The 13,434-nt window shown below is 39.1% G+C and overlaps 3 protein-coding genes across 4 annotated transcripts; 2 read left to right on the top strand and 1 right to left on the bottom strand.

Moving 5' to 3' along the window:
• The first annotated feature begins 4 nt into the window (after positions 1-4).
• On the top strand, positions 5-7,685 carry si:ch1073-184j22.1 (erythroferrone). Of its 2 annotated transcripts, XM_051122338.1 has the most exons (9): positions 5-607; positions 1,119-1,360; positions 1,571-1,687; positions 1,917-2,031; positions 3,148-3,275; positions 3,546-3,657; positions 6,528-6,618; positions 6,738-6,816; positions 7,229-7,685. In XM_051122338.1, the coding sequence occupies exons 2-9, from the start codon at positions 1,223-1,225 to the stop codon at positions 7,325-7,327; spliced, it is 879 nt and encodes a 292-aa protein (XP_050978295.1). In that variant the 5' UTR covers positions 5-607; positions 1,119-1,222; the 3' UTR covers positions 7,328-7,685. The 2 variants fall into 2 exon arrangements, with proteins under 2 accessions (XP_050978295.1, XP_050978286.1); XM_051122329.1 differs by having other exon boundaries at positions 5-1,360.
• A 544-nt stretch (positions 7,686-8,229) lies between these two features.
• On the bottom strand, positions 8,230-11,543 carry si:ch1073-184j22.2 (dual specificity protein phosphatase 18). The gene is made up of 2 exons (XM_051122364.1): positions 11,073-11,543; positions 8,230-10,123 (listed from the first exon to the last, which is right to left on the bottom strand). The coding sequence occupies exon 2, from the start codon at positions 10,117-10,119 to the stop codon at positions 9,553-9,555; it is 567 nt and encodes a 188-aa protein (XP_050978321.1). The 5' UTR covers positions 10,120-10,123; positions 11,073-11,543; the 3' UTR covers positions 8,230-9,552.
• An 88-nt stretch (positions 11,544-11,631) lies between these two features.
• On the top strand, positions 11,632-12,830 carry sft2d3 (SFT2 domain containing 3). Its single transcript, XM_051122350.1, has one exon. The coding sequence runs from the start codon at positions 11,765-11,767 to the stop codon at positions 12,437-12,439; it is 675 nt and encodes a 224-aa protein (XP_050978307.1). The 5' UTR covers positions 11,632-11,764; the 3' UTR covers positions 12,440-12,830.
• Positions 12,831-13,434: the final 604 nt, after the last annotated feature.

Consider the following 13,434-nt stretch of genomic DNA (forward strand, 5'->3'; position numbering starts at 1 on the left):
TACCTTCCTTCTATTTCTCACATTATAAATTTATTAGATTTCCCTTTAATGTATCCTAAAACAAACCCAAAAAAGAGGCATTAGGACCCTGGAGCTGAGGATTACGGAGAGAGTAAGTGCTGGCAGAGACAGATGAATGAGCCAAACACAAGACAAACAAAAGAAGGGACACAGGAACTCACTGAGGTAGAGAGACAGAGAGAGATGGTCTGATAACTGAACAGGAGGCTGAAGAGAGACAAAGTGACAGGTCAAGATTCAGCGACAGATATCAGGAGGAGTGCACAAACTAGAAGAGGAGGAGGAGTCTGGTCTGAGAGGAAGCTAAAAAGAGTGGAGCGCGAAAAGGAGCCCTTCAAAACACAGAGATCCTTCCTGAGTGGGCCACTGACATAGATGTGGAATAAACTGGAGCCTGGCAAAAAGGACCTCAGCTGGCAAAATAATTTTCATCACTGAAGGAATTACTGAAAATATAAATGCACAGAACTGTGCAAAGGCACCAAGGAGAGCAGAGGACAATTAAACATTATTAAAACAAAAAGAAGACGTGGAGATACCACCCACAGAGAGAGACTGAGTATACCACACACAGGGTTTATTACAGGTAATCACACCGCAGCTGAGCAACGAACGCTAACCATCAACAAATACACACACACACACACACACACACACACACACACACACACATTCATTTAAGGAATACACACCTACACATAGTGAGTGATTATAACACATAGGCTGAACATCCATAACTCAAGCTTAGAGAGTTTAGACTATAGTCAGGAAGCATAGAGAAGCTTGGCTGTCAAAGACAGATTGACTGTGAATGGATAGAAGCATGGTGAGGCCCTGCGGACAACTATCATGGCACTTTGAACACTCTGTCCACCAAAATATGAACTGATCTAAGAACAGATTTTCTTCTCCATGACAAAAACCCGGAATTAAAATAGAACATTAGCAGATCACAGACCAAATCATCTTTCCAAGTCGAGATCCACCATTACCTAGAAAACTCTTGAAGAACTTTGAAGAACCAGCACTCTGATTTCTCACCTCCACTCTTGGATATCCTTCTGTCCTAAGGACCAATTCCATTGTGTTACCCACAGGACATCTGGTCACCTCTCTTTGTTGGAATGGAAGTTGTGCACTGAGCTGCTAAGAAGGAGTTGAGCGAGTTAGAAGTTCACCTACACTGCACCGACACTGCAGCATGAAGCTCAGGCATGGGGCAAGAGGGGCACTACTGGCCTTGCTGCTGAGTTTACTGCTGTCTACCTGCACCACACAAGAGAGTGAGGAGAGTCTGGAGCTCCAAGAGGAAAACAATACAGTCAGCACTGAGAGCCCTGTAAGTCAAATGTGATACACACACACCTGCTGTTCACCTGTCAAGGCTTGAAGGTAGTACACAAAGACTGTAAAATCTCAGAAATCAATCCTCTGAATTTTACTTTAGGGTATGATAATCATTAGACATGAAGAGAAAGTATAAGGTAATGACATTCATAGTTAAAGTTTGCTTATGTAGTTGAAGCTCTGAAATGCTTGATTTTTATAGGATACTGTATCATCCGACATAACCATCGTGAGCCCCCACAGGACATGGATAGTCTTTAGGGACAACTCCAACAAGGGTGGAAATAAGAAACCAAGAGGAAATAAAAGAGTCTCCAAGGTAATCTCTGGTCCAATGTATAGGCATTACACAATGCTAAAGAGTATAGAATAATATCAATACATAGAATAAGTGCATGTAGATATACTCAACAGAAAAGTAAAGAGGTAAGTAAAGAAGAACTGAATAGTAAAACTATGGCCTATGTGACAGTGTATCAGAAAGTGCCTAATCTTACAGTGGATTTCTCTTATTATGTAATGTAACTTCAAATTTTCCACATGTCCAGCATGGCCTTCCAGGTCCACCAGGCCCTCCTGGTCCCCAGGGGCCTCCTGGTCCTCCAGGCCCCCTACTGCCCCATCATGCAGAGTTGATACAGGACTTCCAAGTCAAACTAAAAGGTATACTGGAATTTGTGTACATAAGCCCATTCACACACTATTACCCATCATGCCAGACAGAAAACAGGAGATAAATCTCATAATACATCCATCTGGTAGACCTGACCTACAACTTGTTAAAATGCCATTTTCAGTCCTGGTCCTGGGGTCTTGTTGCTCTACACATTTTGTATGTCTCTCTTATTTAACACTTGATTCATATAAGCTAAACTGAATGTATCAAACAAGAGATACATTAAAAATGTGCAGCGAGGTGGGTCCATTGATCTACATTGTGCATCATCTAATGATTCAGTTCACTTGTGCTAAAGCAGTTTGCTAAGACACCAGATGCAGGTGCACAAAATTAGTTAAACTGGTGTTAAGTAACTGTTTTAACATCAACCTCAAAAAGTTTGTTATTTGAGTTTGGATATGACATTTGAATATGTTGGTTATCATGGTCTTGTTTTTGTTTGGGCTAAGTCACTTTCAGCATTGCTTGATGTTTGGGATATGTGTTGTCATGCTCATTTGTTGGGGAGGCTGCTAGTCTGATTGTGGGCTGAGCTGATCTCTTAATAGGTGTAATTTTCCAGGACGTAGATTTGACTTGGCCTGGCCAAAGAATTCCACGGATTCCAGATTTTGTGTGTGTGTGCATGTTTGTGTGTGGAATGAGTGTTGGCATATCGCCAGGAAAGCAGACACAGGTCTGTTTGTGCTCTGGTGCAGTGAGCTGCAGGCTGTTCTGACAGCAATATAAAACATAAAGGCTCTTATTCACACAGAAAAGTGCAGTGGCGCCGTACGCTCATACATTCTAGCATTCTCATTCCCTCACACTTCCATCCACTCTGTCTGCTCATACACACACTCAAACACTCCAAATATTTACATCTTCTATTCACTGTGAGATTGTTTAATAACTTTAAATGCAGCCAAGTGTCAGTCAAATACAATCCCAAACACTTTCCACTGGCTGTATTTCAGGGTTTTTGAGTCTGAGAAGGTGCCTAGTTTAGTGGATTACACCTTGTCCCAAACCCTTGAAAATAATGTACTAAGATGGGAGTTAGCTCTTTTGTGCTTTTGACAAAACAACCTTACAATCCTGTAATTACCTTTTCCACTCAGAGATGGTAGGAACTCACTGTCTGCTCTGCGATCAACCCCCTCGTGTGGCCACAGCTTTCCGTTGCCGACTGCACCACAACCTGTTGGTCCACCGTCGCAGTCTGCAGGAGCTCCAGCCCTTCAACACCGTAAGTGGAAAATAATCCTTTCCAAACTAGAAACAATTTACTAATTTCAGTTAACCATGACATAGCACCCCCAGAGCTGTGAAATTAAATGTGAACTCTAAATAAGGCTTTAATTTCTCTGAAGTAGCCCTAACTTCTAGATGCATTGATTTAGCAGCAATGTTAGCTTTGGCTGATGGTGAAACAGACTGGCAAGCAGTGAAGAAGGGTTGGCAATGGAAGAGACTGGCAAAGGCATATTTAATAATTCCATTTCTGTGTTTTCCACAGCCCTCAAACACAGAGCAGTTCCATCAGAGAGGACAGGGCTTTAACGCCAGCAGTGGCCGGTACACAGCTCCAGTGTCTGGGTTCTACCAACTCACAGCTAGTCTGCTATTGGGTATGTGGTTCAAATATGTTTTGGGGTGTGCCACTGCCCCCAACATTCAGACTAGTTATCAACCAATATAGTATTTTAATGGCAGATCCTTAAACTAAACCAGAAAGTATGGTTAGTTTGAATTTAATATTGCACATGATTTATGTGCCTATACAAGAATATCAACATCACCAACTCTGAAAGCTAAAACATTCCAGTCTTTGGGTATTTGTGTGAATTTCAGAATATATGTGAATTTGATGAGGAATTTACCATTGATGAAGTGCCTTTTTTACATTATCAGAATGTGTAAACATTGCACCTTTAGCACTAGATTAGGTTAGGTTGTCACTGGGGCAATATCTTCAAACCTTCAAACCAAAAGTATTTGTATTCTTTGACCAACTTTGTTACTGTAGACACTGTCCTGCAGTGTTTGGCTCCATCTCTGTTCAGATGCCCCTGAAAAATCTGACCGAAGTCTTCAGGATTACTTGAAAATTAAAGGCAGGTTTAACTGAATTAGGATGGAGCTGAACTCTGTCCTCCAGGTCTGGAGTTGCCCATTCCTTCCCTAAAGGGTAATTATTAGTACCTCAAAGCTGTACTACGAACTTTAGCCTCTCTATTGCTATCTGTGAAACATAAAATTAAATGTTACTTGCGGAATCAATCTGCTCTTCTATGCATATCTGATGGTTATGGATGATGGCCATATCAGATGAAATCTGTTATGCTGCACTAAGACCCACTGAGCGTAAGAAGAAATTCCAAAAAAGCATATAAGCAAGTATCATATGTACCACTGTGGTTCAAATCTTGTTTTGGCACAGACTCTTTTGCTTTCCCATTTTCAATAGATATTCTTAACACTTCCAAGATTTTATGTTTTGAAGGTGATTTAGGAGGTCAAATGTCAGGAGAGTTGCTGTCCATGTTACATGCTAGTTAGAGGACTAGTTCTAGTCTACACAATACTATTTATTGTAACAACAAGCTACAACCACCCACACACAGTATAGCAGGACCTTCTTTTGCGTTTACGGACACAACATTAGGAGGCAAGAATAAATGATGTAAGCCTGGAATTTCCTGTGAAATCCGACTTGACAGTTCACAATTCAAAACAATATTGTTGGTTTACTGCAGTGAATTCTCAAGAATGTAGTTTTGAATACAGATTTGTCATGCACTTTTTCAAAAATGTGATTTCCATTATACATTCACCAAACAATCCAAACAAGTCTAGCCCAGCATCATTGGCTTTAGGCATAATGAAATTTCACTAATTTATAACCAACAAATCTTCCATAGTGCAGCTTTAAAGGACAAGTTCACATCCAGAACAAAAATTTACAGATAATTTACTCACCCCCTTGTCATCCAAGATGTTCATGTCCTTCTTTCATCAGGCGATAAGAAATTATGTTTGTTGAGGAAAAAAAAATCAGGAATTATCCAATTCACTGGTGCCCCCAAGTTTGAACTTCCAAAAGGCAGTTTAAATGCAAACAAATTGACAATTCATATACTTTTTAACCTCAAACACTCGTCTTGTCTAAGTCTGCGTGAACTCAGTTTTTTTCCGGTTCAATACGGTCAGTACAGTTAGGGTATGTCGAAAAACTCTTGTTTCTTCCCCAATTTCAAAATCGTCCTACATCGCTGCAGAAGTACCAACCCAGTGTTTACAAAGTGAACATGCAAAGAAGATCAAATGTTTACAGAGACGAGACAAGATGAGCATTTGAGATTAAAAAGTATATAAATTGGGAATTTGTTTCCAAAATGACCCATCGTTTTGCTAGATAAGACCCTTCTTCCTCGGCTGGGATCGTTTAGAGCTGTTTGAAGCTGCATTTAAACTGCATTTTGGAAGTTCAGACTTGGGGTACCACTGAAGTCCGCTATATTGAGAACATTCCTGAAATGTTTTCCTCAAGAAACATAATTTCTTATCGACTGAAGAAAGAAAGAAATGAACACCTTGGATGACAAGGGGGTGAGTAAATTATCTGTACATTTTTGTTCTGGAAGTGAACTTCTCCTTTAAGGTGTACTGAAAGAAGTACCTGCTTTGCCCCTAAAGGTACAGCTTTTGCACATCTTTTTACTGACAGTTTAGGTATGCAGGTGTGTGGTTTACATTCCCATACCTCTTGAGCACTGGCTCATAGTTTTTCTTGAATCTGATAGTTCCTCTACTCTCATGGCCTTATGTCACCTTTATTTCTATATCGCTTCTTACAATACAGCTTTATACTAATTGAAATAAGTTCAGTTCAGCTATTATTATTATGCTATTATTCATCTTGTGTCAGTTCAAGGTTAATTCAGTTTAGTTCAATTACAGTGTTGATGTTGCAAGATGCGGCTCTACAGTTCAGATCATCCAGCTTAATTCAGTTTAGGTTTTGCTCTCATCCTATGGGGCCAGTAGAATTATATTGATACATGTCTGAAGAGTGTCTGTCAAACCCCAGCTAAGCAAGACAAAAGGCGACAAACAAACCTTAACTTTCTCAGGTGACGGAAATTAAGAAAAAAATCTTTGCGAGAAACCAGGCTTAACTGGATGACCAGTTCTACTCTGGGCTAGTCTGCGAAGTATGCATATTTTGACGCAAGGCGTCAATATATCTGTAAGCTAAACAATATGCACTAACAGGCAATTGAGTTAGAAACATAAAATATAACCTTTATTGCATCATTCTTCAAGCTGAAATACATGCAATGCCTTATTACTGTTTGCATCATGTTACTTGTGTGTGGCCTATCCAACAGCCTGTCCCTTAGATAAAGCTCAGTGGAACAGGGTGGGGTTCTAGTAATACTGAACGTGTCTGCCTGCCACAATCCCTTCAACTCTGCATCTGTGTTTTGTTTTTCAGAATCCAATGAGTCTCAGAAGAAGCCTCATGCCAGGCAAAGAGACAGTGTCAAAGCCTCTATATGCATAGAGTCTCTTTGTCAGAGTAATGTGTAAGTAGAAATGGTCCATAATCACCAATAGCACTGACCATTTGAAATGTTATTTCCAACACACAGTCAGTCAAGCAAATGAGTCCTAAACCATGATTAATGTGTTTATAATGATGCAGGTCTTTGGAGACAGTGACTGGAGTGAGCACTACAGGGGGAGTATTCAGTATACTCCTGACTGGGACTCTTTACCTGCAGGTACAGCTGACATAATAAGCTTATTTAACTGAACAAGAATTATACAGACTACTGAAATTGTTTGTGCTAATAATGCTGACAGAAATTAAATGACTGGGAAAATGTCCATATTTGCACCCACTTTGTATTTTTGTTCTCAGCCACAGGGGCATCTTCTGCTCTAGGGCCCTTGACAATCTTAATCCCTATCAAAACTGCTGTATTAAACATATAAAGTGATGCTTACTTTCTGGTTTTAATTTGTAATGACAACTTATGACTGTTATGACAACACATCGACCAATAAAATTGGATATGCAAGAGAACATATCTAAGAATATGTCTTCATCATGAGCACTTTCATATTATTGACCCATAAAACAAACAAAAAGCATGATTAATATAGATTATTTATTTATTTTTTTTTTCACAGGCTGGAGAGTATGTATCTATTCTTATTGACAATGGGACAGGCTCCGCCCTCACAATTCTCCAAGACAGTCTGTTTTCTGGAATTCTTATTGGAGTATGAGGACACAAAACACAAACCAATGACTACAAAAAAGCCCTTTTTCACAGTGTCAACAAAATACAAATCTTTATTAGGTAAGGCATTCAGGACGTATTAGAATAATAATTTTATAAGAGGGAGGAATCTTTTCAAGCATCTAAAAGAGACTCTACATATTACAATTGTTGCAAAGGGCAGCAGGATTGCATTGCTATTTCTTTCCAAATTAATAGCAACATTTAAACTCTGTTCATTGAGGTGTATGTATTTTTTCATGTGGTATGTTTATGCATTCTATTCTTAACAGGGCTGAAGTTTTATTTATTTGCATTTGCTTTTTGAAGAGATATTGATATTTGTGTATATTTGCAATAAAAAAATTCATAACTGCTGAAACATGCTCTGGGAATTTATTTTGGTAAATGCAGATATTTATATGAATAGAAGTGTTCTTGTTACTGCCTGAGGAAAGTGTTTCAACATGCATTTGAAGCTTCCTGCTGTATGAAGGATTTTCATGTTTTGCGATTGATAACTAAAACGTTTCACAAAATAGAAGAGTATTAATGTAAATAATACTACCACATTTGCAGGGTAAGTAGTGTGGACTTCTTAGGAGAAAAACCTAAAAGCAGCAGCAGCTTATTTAGCTCTTTATTCCGCAACATTCTAGCAACAGGGACAAATGAAAATGCCAGCATTTTAGGGTGATTTAAGGCCATTAAGCTTTCTAAATGTTAGTATTATTTGGTAATGCTGGTGAATTTCATTGTGCGTGAACAAAGACACAAACACTACATTTAGTGATGATGAATGTAGACAATATGTTCTAGTAGTAGATGGGTATGAGGTCATCATGCTGGAAGCGTGGCGCCTGGTGTTTGGCACTGTGCCCTCCACCCCCAACCCCCCCCCCCCTGCTCTCTCTCTTTCTCTGACTGCTCTGCTGTACCTTCCAGGGAAACATCTAACATAGCATTTGTGGTCAGACTGCAATACCTTACAAGGATGGTTCGCTGTCAAATAATGTGCAGAAAGATAAATGAGTGTATGGTAATGGCATGCTTATTTATCCCTTGATGGGCTTACTGAAAGCAGTGTCTCATTAAACACACACACAAAGAAACACATGGGCTGGCACACACAAACACACTTTATCCCAATACATAGTTGGCCGGCTTGTTTCCTGTTAATTGCACAAGATGGCAGGCTTACAGCCAAAAATAAATTATATTTATTTTTTGAGATAAATAAGTGCCTTTTTTTTTTTTAATCTAAGACATTTTGACTCTTTCCACTCCATGCTGTCTCTCTCAGCTTTCAGCACATTCACTCACCCCTTCAAGAAAAGCATGTCTAAAACCTCTCTCCCCTCACTCAGCATCAAAAAAACATTGCCAAAAGCACTAAACACACATTATTTAAAAAGAGATTGTGAGGAATAAACCCGCATTATAAAAGTGATGAATGGCAAAATACTTTTTTTCACATCCTGTGTCACATGGCCAGTTCTATATTATCAAAGAGATTAACAATGACAACAACTTTGAGAATGCCTTTTAAATTAATTTTCTGAATTTTACGTGAGGCAGCAAACAGGATGCAGAATTCAAATTTAAGTCTGAAGTACACTTAAAATGAAATGAAATTTAAATAGATGTAACAGGAACGATTTCAAATATTTGTCTTGTGTGAAAGTAAAACAAATGTTTAAAATGACTTAAGTTGCAGAGTCTTTATCTCATTCACATCATACTGTAGAAATTTAAGCAAATTTAGATTTAGACTGCTTGAGATAAAGATGTTCAGATCTAACCTTCATTTCCATTGAGCCTTTCATTTATTCGCCCTGGGTTTCTTCCATTGCGCGAGTTCGATGTTCCAACAGTGTCCTCTGTTGGTTAAATAATGCATAATACTAAGTTTCAACAGTTGTTTTATTCCTGGAATTCCAGCCAGGCCACATCAAAAACGAATAAACAAGATTATGAATTATCATCCTTGAAAGTGAATTGCAGTAGAAACCAGAAGGAAACAGCTAAAAGCCTGTTCAAAATACATGCTTTTGGAAAAAAAAACAAAAAAAAAACCAGTCTTGTTTAAGTACTGATATGGTCTGTTTCACTCCATAGATCTTGTTTATCCTTATCCAAACTGATGGTTAAGAAATTTTTGACTGCACGTACAATATGTAAATAGAACATTTCATATCCAATTTTGGCAATAGATCAGTTTGCTGTTGCTGACTAAAGAGCTAAGGAGGTGAATCTTCTAAGCTGGCTCAGCCGTGGCGAAGAAGGACACTGTCTCATGTTGTACTTGGAAGGTAGTTTTGGTGTTTTAGGCAGTGGCATTGGATCCAGTGGTTCAGCCACCTTCACAGTATTCTTACCGTAGAGTTTCTTCTCATAATCCAGAAGTTGGGTCCAGAATCCTGTATTAAGACATATGTAGGGTCTGCTGTCTTTAACCCACTTATGAGCCTGCCGCAGAGTCACTCCTTTGTACTTCATGAGGTAGGCCATTATTAGAGCAGGTGAGCGACTCATGCCTGCAGCGCAGTGCACTAGTGTTCCTCCAGCTCTGTTGCTGTGGATTCGAGCTGCAATATGGTCAAAATGATCACCTAGACGGGCATTTGGGAGGTCGGATACTGCAACACGTATGCACTCCACACCTCGGTAGATAGGGCAGGTGTGGGATAGAGTCACGTTCACAATCAGCGTAATGCCTTTGCGGGTCATCAGTGCCTGATTCATAGGAGCATCAGCCCCACTCAGGAAGAGAGTTGGTGTTATCTGTGATATTGACATAAGGCTGCATGGAAAGAAATAATATCACTAATATCACTTTTAAAATCAAAAACAACAACAATGCACTTAAGTTTAGAACACATTTTTTGTTATGCTTTATTGAATCATAAAGATCATGAATGTGTACAGGTCAATGAAAATCTACGGAAAAGGAAAGTAAAAATCTGCTTTGTAAAAGATTTTTACAAAGATGTGTTTTTAAATCAAGTCTAAAACATGTGCCAAGTTCTTAAAATATATTTATGTTAAATTAATGTTTTTGGAACATTTTTATACCATTTTCAAAGAAATTAAAAATGTTTCAGTAACAACTTTTAATCAAGCACAAAACAACAGGTAACAATGCCACATCTTTGTATACAGTCGAAGATGCTCATCATATAGGCTGTGTATTACAGTCACTGTATGTATGAATCGCATTTCTAACATCTAGTTAAAAAAAAATAAATAAAAATGAGATGGATTAAAAAAATATTGAGAATGACATCACTGACCTGTACACATTATTTTAGAATTTTAAATGAATTCTAAACAGGGTAAACGGCAGAGGACAAAAAACAAAAAACAAAACAAAAACAAAAAACAAAAAACAAAAAAACAGAACAGAACAGAACAGAACACAAACCAGCAAAACCAGTAACCCACAAAGCTGCAGGCATATTTCTAAACTAAGCTAAATAAAACATGTGAGCTGTGGCTGTCTGTTTCAACATTTCTACTGTATTACATTACAGCATTGTTCTACATTAAACTATCCAATCCATGCTTGTCCTCTTTAAGTTACTTGGGGGCTAAAGCCTAGCGTCTGAAGCCACCACAATTAATTGTACAGTTACTAGTATACTAATATATACCATACCATACTAGTATAGCCTATTTAAAATATATCTGACATGTGTTTACATTGTACTGTATTGTTCCTAGTGTTTTAAAGCTTGTTTTCAGTAACTGACCTGGTCCCTTGGTGTGGTCTCTTTCACATTTAAACTCTACACTAGAATGCAAGGGATCCCCTGTTGGCAAGTTCAAACCCTAAAAAGGCTTTGAGGACAGCTGGCCAATGACGAGAGAGAGTAATTTTAAACTCCTTCTGCCTGTGGGGCAATAGCTTCATGTCTTTATGACAGACACATGCCTGTCTGTTTATGAGACCAAACAAATGAGCCCGACTTGAACATTTATGAACTGTTGCCAAAGTTTTGTAAAAGACTAGGCTCATTCAAATGCTGAACACATGTAAGTGAAATACAGAAATACAAAAGAAGCTAAATCAAAATAAATAGAAAATTAAAACTATTTACAAACTACTTACATTTTGACAAGAACTATAACAGATGAAGACAATTAAAAAGAACAGATCAATATATTAAATGTTTGTGTGTGTGTGTGTGTAGAGAGAGTGAATGAAGAAACTATATTTTGTTCAATGTTATGTATGAAGAGTGAATATTACACACGCTTTTTTTTTTTATTAAATATATTGAACAAAATATGGTCTTTCCGTTCCTCTTCTAATAAACTGAGGTTTTATACATTGTGTATATACACATAAAAATTGTACTTCCGTCATGCACAGCAACGTCACTGTGCATCATTGCCATCGCGATGCCACAACTTCCTGTTTTCGATCCACACACACAGAATAATGGCTGAATTAAACCGACAGCTCCAGGAATATTTGGCTCAGTCTAAAAGCGGCGCGAAGACAATATCACAGTCCAGTTCCAGCACTGCAATAGACATCGATGAACCTACTAAGGTGCCGGGGAGCTGGTTCGGCAGGTGGTCGAGTCCGTTCTCTGGATCCAGCAGCCGTGGAGCGTCATCAGGCCAAGGATCGAGCAGCGGCTTCTCGTGGCCGTGGTCATCAGAACCTGACCCATGTTTGCCTGGCATGAGTCGATCCCAGCGACTTATCGCGTTCGGAACGTGTATTTTCTTCTCTGCTCTGTGCTTTGGACTCTCGGCACTTTACGCTCCTTTACTCCTGCTGAAGGCACGTAAGTTTGCTCTGCTGTGGTCGCTTGGCTCCGTGTTCGCGCTCCTCGGGGCGGCGATCCTCCGCGGACCCAGTAAACTCATTGCGACTCCCACAGCTGGAGCCGCGGTGTACCTGTGCTCTCTGGTGGGCACTCTGTATGCGGCACTGAGCCTTCACAGCACGCCGCTTACTGCTCTCGGAGCCTGCCTTCAGATCGCTGCTATTGTGGGTTACATCGTGGCTTTATTGCCGGGGGGGAGTGCCGGGATGAGATTTGTGGGTGGCATGGCAGCGTCCGCAATTAAAAGAACTGTGACCGGTAAAACTATGCCTATATGACCAGGCACTGCACAGACTGGACAACAGACTTTTTTTTGGAAGCTATTCTGTTTTCGCTCATTTTTTTTGAGTGACTGGTCTGGTACTACCATATCTGATTGTGAAACTCTGGCTGTAACCTATTCTAAGGAATTCTGCGTGAACAACAGCACTATGTGGATAGGGATATTAAAGTCTTGTCACTTGCACTGCGACCGGGACCATATGTTTGACCAAGACATCAAATACTACTAACCTTTCAACGTTTCCGGACTGCTTTTGAAACTTAACCTTTTGTAAATAAACTTGACATTAAACGTTTTAATTAGCTGTTTGTGTTTTCTTTTTCAAGCTGTGCAGTCTGAAAAGAGATAAGCCATTTATTTAAGGACAGATTATTTCTGCATCATATATGGTGTTCATAAATATATAGCAATGGCTCTGGATCCTGTTCTTTGAATGTCTCCTGACATGCAGTAGGCTATAAGTTTTGGAACTTTTACTAATGATGATATGTTAAATCAGGGAGACATCCAAAATGTTCAGTGCTAAGGTATTCCTGGACTATAGTAAAGGTATAAACACGTTCTCCGTTGCTCTGTCAAATCCAGTCATTTCATTAGGAATTTACACAATTGGGAGTTTTGTGTAAGAGCAAAAACATTCCTCACACAGATTATGTGTGGACCAGCAAAAAAGCTACTTGTTTTAAGTGACTTGTAAGTGAGCTGTGCTTCATTCAATGCAACAGACCTTGTCAGCATGAAACACTGCAAATAAATGTAAAACTAACACTTACCTTCTATTGAAAATGTGTTTTAGTGTTGGCAGAACTACCCAATGCTGTAATGCAGAAATAAACACCAAAAATTTGTGCCATTTGGCATAGTTGGTTAGGACAAAAGTCACAGGAGATAGCTTTAGAGATCGTTGCTTTACGTAAAATCTGGTCAGGAGAGTTCTCAAAGCAGGGAGAGGAAAAAAAACAAAAAAACCAAATTGGATTACAGGGTTGG

Source organism: Labeo rohita, chromosome 2, assembly GCF_022985175.1.
Source record: "Labeo rohita strain BAU-BD-2019 chromosome 2, IGBB_LRoh.1.0, whole genome shotgun sequence".
NCBI lineage: Eukaryota > Metazoa > Chordata > Actinopteri > Cypriniformes > Cyprinidae > Labeo > Labeo rohita.